At 34.5% G+C, this 19215-nt stretch overlaps 1 protein-coding gene across 2 annotated transcripts in view; it reads left to right on the top strand.

Annotated features, from left to right (window-relative positions):
- Window positions 1-243: 243 nt before the first annotated feature.
- Window positions 244-19215, top strand: part of scube3 (signal peptide, CUB domain, EGF-like 3) — a 272493-nt gene continuing 253521 nt past the window's right edge. For both annotated transcript variants that reach the window (XM_056448768.1, XM_056448769.1), the window contains exon 1: window positions 244-571. In XM_056448768.1, coding sequence (XP_056304743.1) covers window positions 463-571 — 109 coding nt within the window. In that variant the 5' untranslated portion in view covers window positions 244-462. The remainder of the gene's footprint in view (window positions 572-19215) is intronic.

Consider the following 19215-nt stretch of genomic DNA (forward strand, 5'->3'; position numbering starts at 1 on the left):
TACTTATGCTAGTTCTCAAATGTACTAACGTGATTATATCAATACATTGTGTAACTTTTAGTTTAGCCGTTTAGCATTGACCAATACAGATCCATTGACTAACAATCAGAGAGAGAGCGCTGTTGTGCGTCTCTCCTCCCCCTTTCTCTCTCTCTCTCTCTCTCTCTCTCTCTCTCTCTCTCTCTCTCTCTCTCTCTCTCTCTCTCTCTCTCTCTCTCTCTCTCTCTCTCTCTCTCCTGTGTCTCCTGAAGATCATGAGTGCTCAACTCGACCGTGTTTCTCCTCCTGCTCTCCGCGCACTCAGTCTCCGCAAAACCAACACATAAAGCACTCTCTCCCGCTCGCTAGCACCCGGGAATACCGCACATCCACGTCTGGACTCAAGACTCTCTCAGTTTGTCCTCTTTTAAAAACCTCCTCGCCTGTCTCACTGAAGATTCAAGGTGTTTTTTGTGCTCTGCGATGATGTTCATGCATGTTCTGATGCGCGCTGGTTTTGGATTATTCAGCGTCGCTCTGGTCGCCTTTGTCCAGCGTCCAGCCGGTGTTTTTGCCAGCAGAAACCCGCAAGGTAAGTTTCCTCCTTCTTTACCCTCCACATGATACACACCTTTCTGCTGAGAGACACGGGGAGGAGAATCGCAGTTTTGGTGATTTGTGCTTGTAGGAGCAACTTATGGGACGCGGTTTTTAGCCCCCGACAGTGCCAGAAGTAGGACTTAACCCTGTATGTTAACTGTTTATACCGCGCAGGTGTGTTTATTATTATTAATATAACGTGCTCGTGCCTGTGGAGGGTTTACATGATTCATTTTTAGACTTGACAGCTTTTTAAATACAATTAAAGTCAGAATTATTAGCTCTCTTGTTGATATTTCTGTTTAACGGAGATACTTTCCACATTTCTAAACATTATAGTTTTAATTAATTTCTAATAAGTGAAATATTTTATCCTAGCCGTGATGACAGTACTTATATATGACTAGATATTTTTCAAGATAGTGTTCAGCTTAAAATGCAATTTGAAGGCTTAACTATAGGTTAATTAGGCAAGTTAGGGTAATTAGGCAAGTCATTGCATAATGCTGGCTTGTTCTGTAGACAATTACTTAAGAAGACCAACAATTTTGACCTTAAAACGTGTTTAAAAACTAAAAATTGCTTTTATTCCAGCCGAAATGAAACAAATAAGACTTTCTCAAGAAGACAAAATATTTTAGAAATTACTAAGAAAAACTCCTTGCTCTTTTAACCATCATTTGGGAAATATTTGACAGACATTCACAGGAGAGCTAATCATTTTGACTTAAACTGTATATACATTTACTAATCCGTCTCATCGTCGTTGTATGCTTGACTTTTTTTTTCTTGTGCATTTGGACTGACTTTAGGCTCTGTATATGAAGCAGCATTGGGTTGTGTCTTCTCATGGCTTTTGAGTAAATCAATCTTGAGTTTAAAGGGGAGAACCCAGTTTCCTGAACAGAATCCTAAAGCTAACCTATAATTAAAAGCAAAGCATCATTAGGATTTGTTTTACTTAAGAGGTTTGGTCACACTTTATTTTGATGGTCCGTTTGTTGAATTTAAGTTACATTGCATCTACATGCCAACTAATTCTCATTCGATTTTAAGTAGACTGTTAGGTTAGGCTTAGTGTGAATTGACATGTACTTGCAGAGTTTCTTATAGTGAGTTAAATGTCTGTTGAAGGAAAAGTATCAACAGATATTAAGCAGACAGTCTACTAATACTCAAATGGGCCATCAAAATAAAGCGTTACCAAAGTTTTTGTCTGCAGATCTATTTTAAGCACCAGTGGAATAGAGTGGTTTTGCATTCACATGGTCATGCACCCCTGGAAAATCCTGAGAATTATATGATAGTAACCAAATGAGGCACTAAAGAGTGCTTTTTCATCAGGGTTCTGCATGGTGGCTCTTTATTATACTTGTATGATATTTGTAATTTATGTAGTGTTTTAATGCGTATGTAGCTAGTGATTGCATCAAGATACATAAGCTTGTCATAACACGATGTTGGGTCAAATGTGGACGAACCCAATGTTGTTCATTTTTAATTTTCAATGAAATTTAAATGACCCATATTAACCTAATGGAAATAGTTTATACAGTGTTTAAATGCAAATGCAGCCTGTTATTGCATCAAGATACATAAGCGTTTGCTTCAGATGCTCAGATATGTTCTTAACTCAAACATTTAAAGTTCAAGATGCTTATATTTGCTTTGATAATCTAAATGAAATGTTTAAAAGGAGTCATATACACATTATTACATGAATATACTCTATAAAATGTTAGATTGGGTCAAACATGGACAAACCCAATGTTGTTAGTTTTTTTCTATTAAATTTAAATGACACTTGTTTACCCAATGATGCTTGGCCTGACATTGAGTGTGTAGAGTGTAGGATTTAAGTTACTATGTACTGTATGGACCCTTTTCACAAGACCGTTATGACGCATTTAATGCTCATCATAATCTTAAATCTTTGAACATTTTTAATAATTTGATATATATATATATATATATTTTTTTTTTAAGTATGAACATTAGATGCATTTATATATGTATTATATCATCTTTGCATCAAATTACAAAAAACACTGGACAATCCTGAGAATTATATGATAGTATCTAAATGAGGCGCTTTAGAGTGCTTTTTCATCAGGGTTCTGCATGGTGGCTCTTTAATCTATTGTACTTGTATGGCATTTGTAGTTTATAGTGTTTTAATGCAAATACAGCATGTAATTGCATCAAGATACCTTGCGTTGTCTCAACACGATGTTGGGTCAAACATGGACAAACCCAATGTTGTGTTAATTTACTTTTTAATGAAATTTAAACGACCCATTTTAACCTAATGGAAATAGTTTATATAGTGTTTAAATGCAAATGCAGCCTGTTATTGCATCAAGATACATAAGCGTTTGCTTCAGGTGCTCAGATATGTTCTTAACTCATACATTTAAAAATTAAAGATGCTTATATTTGCTTTAGTTATCTAAATTAAATGTTTAAAAGGAGTGATATGTTATTAATTATTACATGGATAAACCCTAAAAAATGTAGGGTTGTCATAACACGATGTTGGGTCAAACATGAACAAACCCAATGTTGTTTATTCCTTTTCAATCATATTTAAATGACACTTTTATAAAGTTAAGACACGTTTACTCGATCATGTTTGGCCTGACACTGAGTGTGTAGGATTTAAGTTACTATGTACTGTATGGACCCTTTTCACAAGACTGATGACGCGTTTAATGCTCAGCATAATCTTAAATCCTTGAATGTTTTTAATGGTTTGATTTATTTTTTTATTTTTTATATAAAACATAAGGGCATTTATGTATGTATTATTATTTTTGTCAAATTGCAAAAAAAATTTTTAATGCAGCGTCTATAGCGCTGAGAGTAAATTTGACGTTATTCTCTCCTCTGGCTGCCGTCATCAGTCTCAGACTTTTTTTTTTTTCCTTTTCTGAAAGTCTTGATAACACCATCGTGGAGTTTCTTTCATTATTTCTTCAAATAGGATTGTAAATAAATTATTTGTTGTATTCTCTGATTCATTATAAGTTTACCATGACGCCTTCCGCTACTGAGAAACCTGGAAATGAGAATAGGGTCTATTAAATGAATACTAAAATAGATAGCAGTATCACAGTTTTTGAGGACAGACTAAATCATCTATCAGTTACATGATTTTGATGTCAGAACAGCCTTTTAAAATGTTATTTTCTGGCGTTCATCGTTTCCTGAAGATACTTTTTCAAAAGCGTGCACATCAATCTTAACAAGCACACAAATATATATGAAAAGACTGCAACATCAAAAGCTTCAAATCTGTTCACTTAAAATAGCTCTATGCCTTTATAAGTGAATGCATCTGATACTTTTGGTGTTTCTGCCTTTTCTTATATATTTGTGTCATTTCTTTATCATCAGTGGAAGCTTTCTATTACACCACATGCTTATGTAAAGTGTTTCTTTAGATTACTGACATGTTCCTCAGCAGATCTTTATCAGCATCAGTGGTAGGCATGGGCCGGGATATGATTCTGATGGGATGATAAGCTTGGATAAACATATCACGGTTTCGTGGTATTGGGATTACTGCTCTAAAATATATTACTTTTAAAAGTCTGAGTAAAAACAACAACAAAAATCCCCTTTGAACACAAAATATTTTATTTTGACAAACATTTCTAATGTTTTGGAGCAGTAAACATGTCAGGCTAAACAATTCAAGTGAATTATTGACTTCTGCTGTCTAGTCTGCTGCATTAGTTTTAAAAACACTGATTTCTTTACAACTTAAAAAGGCATCTTTGGAGATCTTTTCTGCTGGAGATACTGTTGTCCTAAAAGAAAAAAGTAAATAAAAAATCTTACACATGCACTGTAAAAATAAATCCGTAAAATTTACGATTAAAATCCGACAGCTGTGGTTGTCAGTATTTCACAGTTAAAAATACGGTACAAACGGTAAAAGTAACTTTTAATTTTTACAGTAAACTACCGTATTTCATTAATTTATAGATGTAATATGTCTGTATTTTGAATGACCAGCATCTACACATCTTTTGTTTCACAGATAGACAGATTAACTTATGCTGGTGGTGATAAGAAAGTTACATAATGATCCAATGCTCATCACTAACAACTTTTCACACAAGTAGAAATGTGTATCAGTCTGTAGAAGGTGCTCAGTGTTATTCACACAGCTACTAAACACCAGTATGGTAACACACATAAAATTAAAGTCATGAAATAAACATTATCAACATTAGATGTAGCATAAATCTCTAATGTATGTGATGGGGAAACAATTAAAAAGATCCATAGTAATGTCAACAAAAAGTGACGTGCCATGCAAGGAATTATGGGAAAGTCAATTTACGGTTATTTGTTGTATATACTAAGGAAACATACTGTTAACCAGGTTACGGATTTTTACTGTATTATTTTTACTGTTTTTTTTTTTACCGTTGAAATCAGCCATTTTTTTTTACAAATTTTGACGCTGTTATAACCTTGACAGGGTAAACTGCGGTATACCTTGAAAACAGCTATAGTCCCATGCCTAATCAGTGGGCCAACACGGAATCTGTGTGCGCAGAATTCCGCAGATGTCCGCAGATTTTTACCCCGTCATTAATTCTGTTTATTTACTTGAGTAAATGTGTGTAAATCTTTATTTATTCAGTTTTTTTAATTAATTACAGTAATATTATTGACTAATATGAAAATGTTTATCTCATTTATGTACAATGTAGTTTGTACAGTAATATTTTCTGTCTTTAGTAGAGATATAATATGAGAGACTTGCTTTGTTTACCAAATAAAGTGGATCTAATTGGATTTGCATTTTAAACATTAAATAAAAGTTAAAAAGATGATATTTTTATTTCACATATTAAGGTTTTAGTTATGATACTCCCAAAATAATTCAGCAGAAATCAGGAGATCTTTAGCTAAATTCTCCGCAGAAATAGCAAAAAACGTCTGCAGAATCCGTCTGGCCCTACTAATCAGTAGTTCCACATAGGGCTATGCGATTAATCGAAATCAAATCGCAATCATGGTTTAAAACGTTGCTATTAGCTAATCACAAGAGGCTGTGATATGAAATATGTATTATTTAATTTCTCCACAAATGTGTGACTGCCGTCTGTGTGTGACAGTCTTACTAGCCCATTGAGTGAGCACACTTTCGTTCTGCCCAATCAGAATTGCGCAACTGAACCACGCAGAACGTCAACAATAAAAAACGAAACAAACAGGAAAGCGTGGACAAGTAAGCTGATTCCGTCTGACGCTTCAGAAGCATATATGGTAATACTAATAGATTATTTTTTGGAAATCACCAAAGGACACCCCCCTGTCAATGTCCCGCAAACCCCACTTTGGGAACCACTGCTCTACAAGGTTCTTAGGAGTACCAAATTTAATATTCTATGGCAGGGGTCACCAATCTCGATCCTGAAGAGACGGTGTCTCTGCAGGGTTTAGCTTCAACTTGCCTCATCAGTCAACTTTATTAAATTAAATGAGTGTAGTCAACTCAAAATTGACTGAAAGTTAATTCTACTCATTTGAAAAGAGTTTTGAACTCAGTGTTGAAGGTAATAAGTTAATTAAATACCTCATTACTTCTACTTAAATGGAGTAAGTTCACAGTACTCATATAGATTAGTTTTTTAACTGAAATGGTTTGTAGCAATCGGTTTCCTCAAACGGTTTGAGTTGCCTTAACTTATTGTGTTTAACAGTACTCAGTTGGTTTGAGTTCTCCATTTATTGGGTTTTACTGTGCTCAAATTGCTTCATTAATAGACTAATTAATATCAAAGAAAAACAGGACATTGATAATATGGGAATATCTTGTTTTCAAAGTCCCAGACACTGAACAAAAACAGGTCATTTGTAAGAATTGTTGCAGCACGAGAAAACTATAGATAGTTACTGTAGAGATATGTTAGTTTTATTTGAATAAGTTATTAAATTACAAATATTTAAAACTCTCTGTGTATCTATTCACTTGAACCTTGCAGATGAGCGATTGATCCGCTGACGCATCAGCTGACTGATAATGTTTTTAAATGCTCCCTTGAAAGCTTGAAACACTGTCAGTGATGTAGTCAGCACACAAGCAGCCAATAGTGTTCAGTTTTGTTTTCTGAGAGCTTCTCCCTCAGAATTTCATTGGCTGTTGTTTGGTAGCTTGACTGAACTGTTGGGGAACGAGTTGTTGTCAGATCATGTAGTGTGTGACCCCCTTGTGAATCATGTTCATCCCTGTCACATAGGGATGGGACGATAACCGTTTTCAAGGTATACCATGGATTGGAAAATTTTCTGTTATACTGTTCCTAAGGTATGTGTAAAAATTTCTATTTACATTTTTGTTTTTTTTGTTTTTTAGGACAACAGTATCTTCAGCAGAACCAAAATGTCCAAAGATTCCATTTTAAATTGTAAAGAAATCTGCGTTTTTGAAACTAATGAAGACAGCAGAAGTCAATAATTCATTGTATATTTAGCCGTCTTTACTGCTCCAAAATATTATAAAATTAAAATATATTGTGTTCAAAGGGGAAATAAGTTTTTGTTTTTTACCCAGACATTTAAAACTAATAATTTTAGAGCTAATTGAGTTATATTCACAATAACCGTGAAACCGTGGTATTTTTATCTAAGGTTATCGTCAGAATCTTATGACGGCCCATCCCTATAGTGTCACGTAGTGTGAACACCACAGTGATTAAAAGACAAAATCAAGTCATGTAGTGTGAACGGCACCGCGATCTGCCGATGTTTAAAATCCTGTAGTGTGAACCAGGCTTAAGAACTGCTGGAGGAGTGTTGTTTTAATGCTTTTATATTGCACGCCATATGGGGAAAAAACCTTTAGTGGGATTAAGGTCATCAAAAATCTCTGACATGGTCGACTCTTATTCAGAGTATTGTCTTAATCGTATTAAATCGGGTACTCATTGACAGTTTTTCATCCTAAGTACTAATTACTTCTTTTAAAAACTTTTCACTGAAAGGTACCAAAAATATACTCCATGGCATCCCAGGAAAACCCTCTTTTAAAACCATGTGGGACCTCTCCATTGTGCAAAAAGTCATCAATATTAGAACATTATACAAATGTTCTGCATACTAAGAAAAAAAAACAAAACAATGGTTTTTACCATCCTCTACAACAGGGGTTCCCAAACTTTTCAGCCCGCGACCCCAAAAATTACAATGCTAGTGAGCCCCAATATCCTCTTGATTAAAATCATTTAATTTTGAAGACTCCACTCGAACATCATCCTCCATGTTCAGTTGTGTCCTGTATTTATTTTTAAAGAGCCCCTATTATTGATTAAAAGGTCTATTTTGGTTTTGGGGGTCTCCAACAACAGGCTGATGCTCTTGCATTGTCTTATAATAGGCATTTATTTTTACCTAATTATGCAAATGACTTGGTAAAGTCTAGATTGGATACACGGAAGGCCGATAGTGTAATATGCACATCAATATAGCAGCATTTTTTATGACACTGTATAACAATAATTCATAGTTTTACAGTACTGTGACGGTTGGGGTGGGGGTAGGCGTTAAAAAATACAATTTATTGGGTAATTTAATAGATAGCATAAATAATACTAGGTACAACCACTGTTTTTACGTTACTATGATTTATGGTTTAGGATTGGAGTGGGGGTAGATGTTAATAAATTACAATAAATTAGAAATGTAATAAATAATATAAATCTAGCAACGAACAAATGACTCCCAAATGATTTGTTCAGCGATTCATTTGTTCCCAAACCCCTCCTTAGCATGATGCTAATCTGCGCTGATTAGCCGATGAATCCCCTGTTGTAAGCATGTAGATTGCTGTAGCACTTGTCAGAAAAATGCACATGCAACAAATGGGCGGGGCTTGAGTTCTGTATCGAAGTCACGCCTACATGGCTAAAGATGAATCAGTAATTTTAAACACTGCACTTTCAGATTTAGCCTCAGCTGGATATTTCACTTCACTTAGAGCTGTTACACACTGCATGGAAGCTCATTTTCAAGGACCCATAATAGGGGTTCTTTAAAGTACAAAAGTTCTGTCAGGAAGTTTAACCTGGTGCCATAAAACCAATCTGCTATGGCTTTATTATAACATAATCACCCCAGGGGTCGCAAACAAATCGAAAGGCTGATGGGTTTTTATTTGCAAGTAGTTTTTTTATGTAATTATTAATTACTATCTTTATCTTCTGTAGGTTATGGATAAAATATGGTAATTCTAATAGTTTATTTTTTGGAAATCACCAAAGGACACCCCCCTGTCAATGTACCGCAACCCCCACTTTGGGAACCACTGCTCTACAAGGTTCTTAGGAGTACCAAATTTAATATTCTATGGCAGGGGTCACCAATCTCGATCCTGGAGGGACGGTGTCTCTGCAGGGTTTAGCTTCAACTTGCCTCATCAGTCAACTTTATTAAATCAAATGAGTGTAGTTAGCTCAAAATTGACTGAAAGTTAATTCTACTCATTTGAAAAGAGTTTTGAACTCAGTGTTGAAGGTAATAAGTTAATTAAATACCTCATTACTTCTACTTAAATGGAGTAAGTTCACAGTACTCATGTAGATTTGTTTTTTTTATCTCAAATGGTTTGTCGCATTCGGTTTCTTCAAACGGTTTGAGTTGCTTTTACCTTATTGTGTTTAACAGTACTCAGTTGGTTTGAGTACTCCATTTATTGGGTTTTACTGTGCTCAAATTGCTTCATTTACTCAAATGGATTAAGTTCACAGTACTCATTAGAGTTAGTTTTTGAACTTAAATGGTTTGTTGCAATCGGTTTACTCAAATAGTTTGGGTTACCTTAACTTATTGGGTTTTACAGTGTAGTAAGACCTTAATTAGCTTGTTCAGGTGTGTTTGATTAGAGTTGGAGCTAAAATCTGCAGGACACTGGCCCTCCAGGAACAAGTTTAGTGACCCCTGTTCTATGGCATTACTATTAAAAACCCAATTGTGCAACTTCGTTTCAGCATTGATATCGCACTGTGATCATTAGCAATAGTCATATCACGAGTATATGCAATGTTGAGTTTGGATTATAAATTATAATTTTGCAAGTGTTGTTTGGGGCCTGTTACTGTGTGAGGGTTTCAAAAGTGAAATTGGACTGTTTGTAACTCAAATTAATAACAATGAATTTTATTGAATAGTTTTTCAAATGAAGACAATGCAGTATTATTTTACATTTGATTATTCAATTATTGCACTCCTGAATACAGTTCGACGATTCAGAAAAAAATAAAATTCTGTTTATTTAATTAGTATTAAATTTATCATTGCTCAGAGATTGTTTATAAAATTCTACGATTCATGTTTATTTCTATAGCGCTTTTACAATGTAAATTGTGTCAAAGCAGCTTAACATAGAAGTTCTAGTAAATTGAAACCGTGTCAGTTCAGTTTTCAGAGTTGAAGTTCAGTTTAAATTGCTGAAATTCCAAACACTTAAGAGCAAATCCATCGATGCGCAGCTCCACAAGTCCCAAACCAAGCAAGCCAGTGGTGACATATTTTATGCACTCTCCTACAGAATCATCCAAATAGTTTTTCAACTGTGTACAACAATATATTTCGCAGAAAAACGTTTGATTTTTCCAATATCATGCAGCTCTATTTCTTATTTAGGTTTTTAAGGTACTCGACGGACCCCAAATGGTTCCCTTATGAAACTACTGTGCTTTTGAAACCTTTATTTGTTAATAGTGATGGTGTGAACAATACTCTGACATGCAAGGCAAGTTTATTTATATAGCACATTTGATACACAATGGTAATTCAAACTGCTTTACATAAACAGGAATAAAAGGTATAAGTATAAGAATATAAAAACAAAGAATAATAATGATTAAAAACAGATTAAAATGTGTTAAGACAGGTTATAAAAGAATGAAAAAGAAAAAAAAGACATAATAGTGCGATCTGTCAGATGTAGCACAGTGCTCAGTAAACAGATGTGTTTTCAGTCTTGATTTGAATGTGCCTACTGTTGGAGCACATCTGATCATTTCTGGAAGCTGATTCCAGCAGCAGGGGGCGCTGTTAGTGGCTGAAGGCTGATTCACCCAGCTTTGACTAAACCCTTGAAATTTCTAATTTACTTGATCCTAAAGATCTGAGTGATCTATTGGGTTTGTATTTAGTGAGCATATCTGTAATGTATTGAGGTCCTAGGCTAGGCAATTTAGTAATTTATAGACAAGTAATAATACTTTAAAATCAATTCTGAATGTAATTGGGAGCCAGTGTAAAGACCTGAGGACAAGTGTGATGTGCTTTGATTTCCTGCTGGTCAGAATCCTGGCCGCAACTTTCTGGATGAGCTGCAACTGTCTGACTGTCTTTTTGGGAAGGCCAGTGAGGAGTCCATTACAGTAATCCACGCTGCTGCTGATAAAAGCATCAGTAAGTTTCTCTAAATCCTCACTGGAAACAAAGCATCTGATTCTTGCAATGTTTTTGAGATGTTAGTATGCTGATTTAGTTACTGCTTTGACATGACTATTAAAACTCACATCTGACTTCAGAATAGCACCAAGATTCTTGACCTTACTTTGTTGTTTGACCCTTAGAGGCAAGGTACGCATTCACCTTGAGAACCTCATCTCTGTTCCCAAACGCAATCACTTCAGTTTTCTCTTTGTTTAACTGAAGAACGTTTTGGCAAATCCAACTGTTGCTTGGAATCTAAAGAACATTTTCCACTATATTCCTTTCACTCTTAAAAATATAGGTTCTAAAAAAGAGCTTTAAAGTGTTGCAATCTAAGAACCATTTTGGTTTCCCAAGAAAAGAGTAAACACTTATTTTTTATGACTATGAAGTAGAGCTGCACGATATTGGTAAAATTTTACATTGCGATATTTTTTCTTTCTGCGATTTATATATTAAGATATAATTTCACCAGATGACTTAAATAGCTCTATTTGCAAAGTCGTTACTTTAGATTGACTGGGATGATGTTGTAGGGGAATGAAACGTAAATATATTTTTGTCATTTATTATATGCATATAACAAACAATCTACAGTCATAAATTCAATGAAGCATATAATAAAGTGAAATAAACCGTGCTCCATGGTTTTCTGGAAAGAGTAACAGAATTTAGGTACAGAAATTAAATAATCAAATGCAAAGTAACATTGCATATCACTGTAAAAAATGGCTGTTATTTCAATGGTAAAAAACTGTAAAAATGCTACAGTACAAATCCGTAACCTGATTAACCAACACAATCTCACGGCAATTCGTAACTTTTTGATTTAGTGGCTAATTTGTATGAATTCGTACGATCTAATTCGTACAATTTCGTACGATTTGCTCATCCCCCAATGACGGTTGGGTTTAGGGGTGGGGTTAGGTGCCACGCCTCCTTTTAAAATCGCACAATTTCGTACGACTGAACTTGTACGAATTCGTATGAATTAGCCACTAAACTGACAAAACTCGTGAGATCTGGCTGGATTAACAGGATGTTTCCTTAATATATAAGGTGAATGACCGTAAATTGACTTTCCCAGAATTCCCTGCATGGCACATCACTTTTTATGCTTTTTGTTGACATTACTACGGATCTTTTTTAGTTGTTTCCCCATCAGTTATGCACATTAGAGATTTATGCTACATCTAATGTTGATAAACAATGTTTATTTCATGACATTAATTTTATGCGTGTCTAACTGTAACAAAAGATGTGTAGATGCTGGTAATTCAAAATACAGACATATTACATCTATAAATGAATGAAATACGGTATTTTACTGTAAAAATTAGAAATTACTTTTACAGTTTGTACCGTATTTTTAACGGTGAAATACTGGCAACCACAGCTGCCATTTTTTTACAGATTTATTTTTTACAGTCTTCATCATAAATAATTCAATCAAATTAAAATGTTTATTAAACTTCGTTATGCACAACTAAAATGCTTTAAACTCTCTTAAAATGCTCACATACAGTAGTCACAGGCCTTAAAAACACATACAGATGAGAAACGTCACTCTATTACGGTTCAATTTTGCTGTGTCTCCACAAATATGGTGTTTTGACCTGTGGTTTCTGGGGATCTAGAATCCCAACTCAACATAGCAAATATTGCAATGTGATTACTGAGGACACGTGTTGGGTAAGTTACTTTGAAAAAGTAATAGATTACAAATGACTGACTACTGCTGGAAAAGTGTAATCTGATGACATTACTAATTACTTCATGTAAATAGTTATCAGATCATTAATTACTTTACTTTGAAGTTACTTTTAAAATATACAAAATACACCTACAAAAGTACAAACTAAACTGCAGCTCTTTCAGTAATTGAATATTCACTGAAAAACATTACAGTGGGTTGATCACAGCAGCTTGACATATTCAAAAGACTGTTTGGCTTTTATTTTTAACACAAAAGAAGACATTTAGAAGAAAACCTGTAACCATTGACAACCATTGGATGAAAAAGCACTGCAGTGTTTGGTGGTTCTGTGTTTGTCTGAGGTAATTAGTTTAGCCAATATTCCAGAATACGAAGCTGATCGGTCAGTTCTTGTCTCGTGATTCGTGGTGTTCATATGGGTGCGCATGGGAAATGCGCGCATGAACAATATGTGCACTCCCAATAGACGCGATATGTGAAGGGCTCGATAAGCAGCTACGCTTTTCTTCACATTCAGAAGATACCTTCACTCCCGATCCTGCACAAAAATCCAATTTAGCATGTTTAGGATGAGTTGGACTGCCGTGTTTTTGCCTTGGTGACGAGTTATTGTCCTAGAATGCTTTCTGTTCAAGTGCTTGAACAGGTTGCTGGTTGAGTTAAAAGCAGTCGAAAGTTCTTTAGAGACTGGACATAGACTGCATTTCACAGGAATATTTTCGTTTTTATGCTCAATAAGATCAAAGTAATGTCTGTATTTCCACTTGAAGCAGCCACTCTGGACAGCAACCATTTCAGATCACGTTCTCCAGCTTTTTAAAGCGCATGCTTATTGCAGCCGACAATGTGATTTAAAAGAAGCATTTTTTTTCTTCTAAAAACTATAATAGTAATGTAAATTACGTAATTACACTGACTTTAGTAACTGCAATTACACACATTTAAAATGTAATTCGTTACATTACTGTGTTCCTCAAAATGCCATTAGAATACAGTAATGCTGTACTGTGGAATGCGTTACACCCAACTCTGATGGACATTAAGGACGTTTTCAAGGTTTACTGCGGTTTGGAAAAGTTATACCATTTCTACGGTATACAGTTGCAATCAGAATTATTAAACCCCCTTTGAATATTTTTTTCTTTTTTAAATATTTCCCAAATTATGTTTAACAGAGCAAGGAAATTTCCACAGTATGTCTGATAATATTTTTTCTTCTGGAGAAAGTTTAATTTCTTTTATTTCGGCTAGAATAAAAGCAGTTTTTAGTTTTTTTAAAAAAAACATTTTATGGTCAAAATTATTAGCCCCTTTAAGAGAATTTTTTCCCCGATTATAAATAATAAATTAATATATTAACAATAATCATTTATACAAGGATAACCATAATATTACATTTGATTGTTCAATTTCTGGACTTGAATACTGTTAGACTCGCCAGAAAACCTTAAAGCTTTGTTTATTTATTAATTTGTCATAATTTATGCAGATGCACCGTATAGAAAAAGCCATGATCACTCCAGTTGATCTAAGTGAATGAAATCTTTTCAAATAGTCAAATCATCTAGTGAAGTGTGTGTGTGTGTGTGTGTGTGTGTGTGTGTGTGTGTGTGTGTGTGTGTGTGTGTGTGTGTGTGTGTGTGTGTGTGTGTGTGTGTGTGTGTGTGTGTGTGTGTGTGTGTGTGTGTGTATGTGTTTATGTATGTATATATGTGTGTGTGTGTATGTGTGTGTATTTATATATATATATATATATATATATATATATATATATATATATATATATATATATATATATATATATATATATATATATATATACCTCAAAAATATTACCATTTTTCTTTCTTATATGTATATATTTTATGTATGTATGTATGTATGTATGTATGTATGTATGTATGTATGTACAGTTAAAGTCTAATTATTAGCCCTTTATCCATTAGCCAGCCCTTTGTTTTTTATCTTATTTAAATATTTCCCAAATTATGTTTAACAGAGCAAGGAAATTTTCACAGTATGTCTGATAATATTTTTTCTTCTGGAGAAAGTCTTATTTGTTTTATTTCAGCTAGAATAAAAACAGTTAGAAAAATGTAAACACCATTTTAAGGTCAATATTATTAGCCCCTTTAAGCTATATTTTTTCCGATAGTCTACAGAACAATCCATCGTTTTACAAAAACCTGCCTAGTTAACCATAATTAACCTAGTTAAGCCTTTAAATGTCAGTTTAAGCTGTATAGAAGTGTCTTTTTACGTATTTTTTACAACTATTTCATTAATTTTTTTAGGGAAACGGTCTCCAGCTGAAAACAACCCTCCACATCAAAAGCTACTGTTCCAAAATATTTTAAATGTTTCTTAAAATAAAATATATTGTGTTTAATGAGAAAAAAAGATTTTGTTTTTACCCAGACACTGAAAAACAACATATATTAGAGCAGTAATCACAATACAGTGAAACCCCGATATTTGTATCCAAGGTTGTCATACCATCAGAATCTTTTAGCGGCCCATGCCTGCATTACAATATCGATGCTCAAACGATATATTGTGCAGCTCTACTATGAAGAACATTTAAATAATGCATAGAATGCTTAAAAAATCCTTTAAGAACTTATAACAAAGTTAAGGAGCCTAACAATGGTTCTTAAACGCCACTTTCATCGATCTTTAAGGAACTTAAAGGTATTGTAAGTTTTAGGAACTATTTTACTACCATTTAAAGCATTTTTGGGGTCTTTAGGGTCTCTAGAAGACCCTCCAAATGAAGATGTCCTGACATGCGAACGAGCAGATCTTGATCCCAGCTGAGCCCTCATTCCCCATCACTCAGCGACATGCTCTCCCTGCAAACAAACGTCAACAAATGGCCACTCCTGGGGCTCCATCCATGCCGACCACATGTTGTGCGGTTCCATATGTGGGCTGCAGAACATTCTGATGGAGGCCATTTAAAGGTATTTAGCACCATAAAGTCAAGTATTTGACGTTCACCTGTGACCTGCTTGTGCAACAGTGCCTCTGAAAGGAACAAATGCTGTATTTTGTGTCGGATGGAGGTTGGGGTTGCTTAGAGTGTTACGCAAGCATGATGCTGCTATATATGTGTGTGTGTGTGTGTGTGGTTGGTGAAGCTGTTGATGACGGGCTGTGTGGACGATCTAGAGAAAGGGAGCGGGACAGAGGGAGGGAGCAGGCAGAGGGGGGTTGTTTTGCATCTTGGGTGGTCTGCTTCCCATTGTGGGAAAACTCAATATTTACATTTTGTAATTAGAACTACTTTCACTCTTTCATTTTCCACAACAAGGATTTGGCGCACATCTTTTAGGCTAAGGTAGAAGCGTCGGGCCACAGAGACCTGCACCTGTTCTCCACTGCTGGACACACAGGTTTGAGATGATGTTGAGAAGGGCATCGTGACGGTGTTGTTGAAGAAGCTTGTTCTGGTTTTGTGCTCCAGATGTGCAGGAAGAGTTTGTGGTCATGCATTGTAACGTGTTGTAACGGATGGAGAAACTGTCCCATACTGAAATCTGATATATGGAAATATATGCAAATTACTTACAGTATATGACATACAAGTTTATATTTAGAGTTCACATATATAACATTTTAAAATATTACTTTTGTTTTAACCATTGGAATTACAAACATACACTGCATAATTGAATACAACCCATTTTGAAAATTAATATTTTATCAATTTCTCAGTGAATATAGGCAATATATTTAGGTGCATTTTAATCAAAACAGATTTATTAAACAGATATATTTATTAAAATAATATTTTAGTCACCAAACATATTTAGAAATTGAAAAATAATACAATTAAATCAAGCAAAATATTGCGAAAAAAAAAAAATGACCGCCTTCAAAATTTCAACAAAATTTTTCTGTTTTTTGCTTCTTGATTTTTCCTCTCAAAAAAAAAAAAAAAAAAAAAAAAAAAGTGTATTTAATATTTTTCTATAACATGTACATTTGTTTGTATTAGTTTTTGGACTGTTATTGATAAGTTATTTTGTTTAGATAAGCTCCAGATTTTGCTTCAGTACTGACTAATCTAATGTATAAACACAAATATAATATTATAAATACCGTTTCAATGCAGTGATGTCATTGCCCATGAACATTTCCTGCTTGTTTTCAAACTATTTCTTAACTATAACAAGAGGCAATTTAATCATACCTTCACGTTAAAATGGCTATCATAACATTATTTATCAATGTGTGGACCGTTTTGTATTCTCGGAAGCTATGGAATTAAAAATGTAGATCAGGATATATGTAAGGACCATTGTTATTGTTTACATCACTCAAAATGGTCTGTATCATCCTATTAAATCATTCTTTTCCATTTTTTTCCACACTTTTGGCTCTTTATTTGGTCTTTATTTCTTTTCGTTTTGCTCAGTCTTTCCTTTTCTGGTTCTTTCTGTTAAAGGGAGAGTTCACCCAAAAATGAAAAAATCTGCCATTTACTCACTTGTTTAAAAAGCTATACGAGATCCCTTTAGGGCTGGGTGATATTACAAAAAAAAGATCATGATATCATGTTTCATATCATTCGGTATCGATAATTATTGAATATTTTTTAACAAGCCATTTAGGAACATTGGGATTTTTTTAAACCACTTTATTTTAATTTACCAACATTACTAAGGCAAATAGTTTCAACTGTCAAAAACAAAATATCTGGTCTTTTTATAATAAAATAAACACAAGTGTTAAAGAGACTCTTAAACTTAATAAATAAACTGTTACAAATTGTGTGCAACTGTGCAAGTGTGTCCACTGCTGTATGGACATCCGTTATGTTAATGTACAAAATAAACCTGATTTAACATCCACTAACCGGGATTGAAGCGTCTTTTATAGTTGATCTGACACGTGGCTGTGCTTATAAAGATGGTAAAATCACCGTAGTTCATTACAAACCTGCACTGTTTTAAAACCGTTTTAGACTCATTCTTAATCACATTTGATGATGACTGATGATCACAGAGAGCTGAACACATCTTTTAATCCCGGTTGCTTTGCGCACATGCTGTCTTGTTGATATGATTATACGCGTTACTACAGAGGCATGTTAGTACGCGGCTGTCAATTGATTCTATATGCGGGGAAACCACACTCCTACATCATGTTGCGGTCGGCCTCAAAATGGGAGGGATTTGGATCCTATTTTAACGTCAAGAAATTAAAAAAAGAGGCTTATTGACTTTATATCACCCCAATATGACTGTGGACACACTATTCCTACACACAGTTGGCCTTTAATTTCTCCACATGATTCACATTCAAACAAAATAACCACAATTAATCTATATTAATTATTTCTTTACAAATAGAGTTATTCAAGCCATCTGGGGGAATTGTATTCATATCGCAGCATATATCACAGAAAAACTAAAGATCGCAATGTCAGATTTAGTTTAAAACCAAATGAGGGAGAGTAAATGATGAATTTTTGGCTGAACTATCCCTTTGAATCCACAATTGATTTCACTTTGCGGTTGGTATTTCATGAATCCTTTCTTTTTCTTTTTTATTCATTGGCTTGCATTGGATTTCCTTTTTATGTTGTTCTGATAATTTGATTCACTGAAGTTAGTCAGTTATTACACTTCACTTGTTGCAGTATTCTAAAATTTTCCCTAGCACCAGTCCATTAAATATATAATAACATACAACCTTTAGTAAAAGTGAAATTAAGCATTATTAAGGGCGGCACGGTGGCTCAGTGGTTAGCACTGTTGCCTCACAGCAAGAAGGTCGCTGGTTCGAGTCCCGGCTGGGCCAGTTGGCATTTCTGTGTGGAAGTTTGCATGTTCTCTCCGTGTTGGCGTGGGTTTCCTCAGGGTGCTCCGGTTTCCCCCACAGTCCAAACACATGCGCTATAGGTGAATTAAATAAACTAAATTGGCCATAGTGTATGAGTGTGTACAGGTGTTTCCCAGTTATGGATTGCAGCTGGAAAGATATCCGGTGTGTAAAACATATGTTAGAATAGTTGTTGGTTCATTCCACTGTGGCGACCTCTGAAATAGAGACTAAGCCGAAGTACAATGAATGAACATTATTAAATGCTTACATTGTTAGTTAAGATTGAAATAATCTCTCAACTAATGAACTTTAATGTAAACCCCCACCATTAGTACTTGTCTTATATATGTTTCTTTTTCATTCAGTGCTTCTTTCAATTTTAATTATTGTTTTGTCTGTCAAGCACATCAGCAGCATATAAAACACAAAGTGCATAAAGAACACAGGCCGTTTGCCAGCTCACTATTTATTAAACGCAGATGTTCGCTTTCTGTCCTCCATCAGCATCGCCATAATTGCAGGTTAAACGCCCTGTGAGATGATCATAATTTAGTGCAATGATTAAAATAATTCACAGTAAATGCAGATTTTAACTCTTTGAAGAACTAGAGCTTTTTTGTGAG

The sequence above is a fragment of the Danio aesculapii genome, chromosome 23, assembly GCF_903798145.1.
Source record: "Danio aesculapii chromosome 23, fDanAes4.1, whole genome shotgun sequence".
NCBI classification, from domain to species: domain Eukaryota; kingdom Metazoa; phylum Chordata; class Actinopteri; order Cypriniformes; family Danionidae; genus Danio; species Danio aesculapii.